A 2,627-nucleotide genomic window follows, 5' to 3' on the forward strand; every position below is an offset into this window, starting at 1 on the left:
GAGTTGCAAAGGGTCTGGGGACACCGGGGATTGCAAAAAGGGTCTGGGGACACCGGAGGTTGCAAAAGGGTCTGGGGACACCGGGAGTTGTGGGGAGTGGTAGTGGCCTCTGGGGGCCCAGGGTGGCTCCGGCACTGGGGGCACCACCAGCCTCAGGGGCGCAAGGGCCAGGGGCAGCTCTAGCATGGAGGGAAAGGGGAGCTTGCAGGGGCGACTTGACCCACCCATTTGCCCCATGGGAGTCTTGGAGCCCGGGATGTCCCCAAGCTCAATCCCTGCAGGATGGGCCTGGGGGGCCATGGTGGGGCTGGGGAGGGGGGGGAGGGGGGGGCAGGGCCAGCCCCCACTCCGGCCTGTGCCCCCAGACCTGTTTGCCACGGTGGAGCCCATCCTGCCCAGCCTGCAGGAGGAGGACATCACGGTGTGGGTGCTGGGCGCCGGGCCCTACCCGCCCAGTGTCGTTGCCCTCCAGCCCCTCCTGGACGAGGCCTCCGAGGAGCTGGCGCCCGAGGACGTCTGGGTGCCCGAGGACATGAACGACACYTGCCTCTACATCTTCACCTCGGGCACCACCGGTGGGTGCCCCAGCTGGGCCGCCCAGGCGAGCCGGGATGGGGGCCCAGGGCTCGACACCGTCTCCCATCTCCCTCCTGCCAGGGCTGCCCAAAGCCGCCCGCGTCAGCCACCTCAAGTCCATCATGTGCCTGAGCTTCTACGAGCTGGTGGGCGCCCGCAGCGAGGACGTGGTCTACGTGGCGCTGCCCCTCTACCACATGGCCGGCTCGCTGCTGGGCGTCGTGGGCTGCATCGGCATCGGTGAGCACGGCTGTGGGGCTGCAGGGTGGCTTGGGGGGGGGGGGGCCAGCGTCTGACCCATCGCCTCCCCCAGGGGCCACCTGTGTGCTGAAGCAGAAGTTCTCAGCCAGCCAGTTCTGGGACGACTGCCGCGCCGAGGGCGTCACCGTCTTCCAGTACATCGGGGAGCTCTGCCGCTACCTGGTCAACCAGCCCCAGGTGAGCGGGGCTGGGGAAGGGGGGGGGGCGGCACTGACGCGGCCCCCGCAGCGCCCCGGCGAGCGGGAGCACGGGCTGCGGCTGGCGGTGGGCAGCGGGCTGCGGGCCGACGTGTGGCGAGCCTTCCTGCGGCGCTTCGGGGCCATCCGCATCGTGGAGACCTACGGCATGACCGAGGGCAACGTCACCCTCTTCAACTACACGGGGACGCCGGGCGCCGTGGGGCGCAGCAGCTTCATCTACAAGGTGCGCGCAGTGGCGGCAGGGCCGAGCGTGGGAACGCCCTGACCCGACCCTGACCCTGACCCTGACCCTGACCTTGACCTTGACCCCCATCTGCCCCCCCCCAGCTCTTCTCGCCCTTCGAGCTCGTGCGCTACGACGTGGCCGAGGGCGCCCCAGTGCGGGACGCGGCCGGGCGCTGCATCCGCGTGGGTCCCGGTGAGTAGCGTGGTGGCACCTGGCCGGGCAGGGGGACACATCACTGGTGGCTGCCCCGTCACCCGTCCCTGTCCCCGCAGGCGAGACGGGGCTGCTCATCGCCCCAGTGACGCCGCGGACCCCCTTCCTGGGCTACGCCGGCAGCCGGGAGCTCTCGGAGCAGAAGCTGCTCCGGGGGGTCTTCACCGAGGGCGACACCTACTTCAGCACCGGCGACCTCATGGAGCAGGATGCGGCCCAGTTTGTCCGCTTCCGCGACCGCACTGGCGACACGTACAGGTGCCGCCGGCCCCCCGGGGCGTCCTGTACCCCCTCGGAGCGCCGGGCGCCCGCTCAGCCCCCCCCCCCCCGTGTCCCCCCAGGTGGAAAGGTGAGAACGTGGCCACCACCGAGGTGGCCGAGGCCCTGGTGGCCCACGCGGCCCTGCAAGAAGCCACCGTCTACGGCGTCACCGTGCCAGGTACCGGCACGTGTCCCCCCCCCCCCCCCCAAACCACCCCACGTCCCCCGACGCAGCCCCACCAGCTCTGCCCTCCTTCCCGCAGGCCACGAGGGCCGCGCCGGGATGGCGGCGCTGGTGCTGCGACCCGGATGCCGCCTGGACGGCGCCGGGCTCTACCGGCACGTGGAGGAGCTCCTGCCCCCCTACGCCCGGCCCCGCTTCCTCCGGCTGCAGGTACCGGCGGGGCGGCCGGGGAGGGGGGGGGACGCGGGGGCGGCCGGGGCGCCGGTGCTCCCGTCCCGCTCGGCCTCCGCAGGAGCGCCTGGAGGTGACGGAGACCTTCAAGCAGCGGAAGGTGCGCCTGGCCCAGGAGGGCTTCGACCCGGCCCGCGTCCCCGACCCCCTCTTCCTGCTGGACGAGGCCGCCGAAGCCTACGTGCCCCTGGGCCCCGCGCGCTGGGAGGACGTCGTCGCCGGCCGCGTCCGCATCTAGGCTCTGCCCGGGGCTCCYGGYGCCRTCCCYGTCCCCGTCCCCGCGCCTGCCCCCTCCCCGGGGGGCTTCTGCACCCGGCTCCTCCGCACCTGCTCCGTGTGCGTACGGACGCAGCCACTTCCCATCTTCCAGGAGGGTAAATAAAGACTGTTTTGTAGCACGCTTTGCTGCCCGGCTCTCTCGGCCTTGGGGGCCCTGGGAGGATGTGGAGCCGCCAGCTGAACCTGCSGGATGGGG

General features: G+C 72.2%; 1 protein-coding gene across 1 annotated transcript; it reads left to right on the forward strand.

Annotated features, from left to right (window-relative positions):
* The first annotated feature begins 298 nt into the window (after positions 1-298).
* On the forward strand, positions 299-2,627 carry SLC27A3 (solute carrier family 27 member 3). Its single transcript, XM_026080905.1, has 9 exons — positions 299-575; positions 658-816; positions 890-1,014; positions 1,066-1,260; positions 1,365-1,455; positions 1,536-1,734; positions 1,818-1,915; positions 2,001-2,131; positions 2,214-2,627. The coding sequence occupies exons 1-9, from the start codon at positions 299-301 to the stop codon at positions 2,388-2,390; spliced, it is 1,452 nt and encodes a 483-aa protein (XP_025936690.1). The 3' UTR covers positions 2,391-2,627.

This window comes from Apteryx rowi, unplaced genomic scaffold (assembly GCF_003343035.1).
Source record: "Apteryx rowi isolate R43461 unplaced genomic scaffold, aptRow1 scaffold_530, whole genome shotgun sequence".
Classification (NCBI taxonomy): Eukaryota; Metazoa; Chordata; class Aves; order Apterygiformes; family Apterygidae; genus Apteryx; species Apteryx rowi.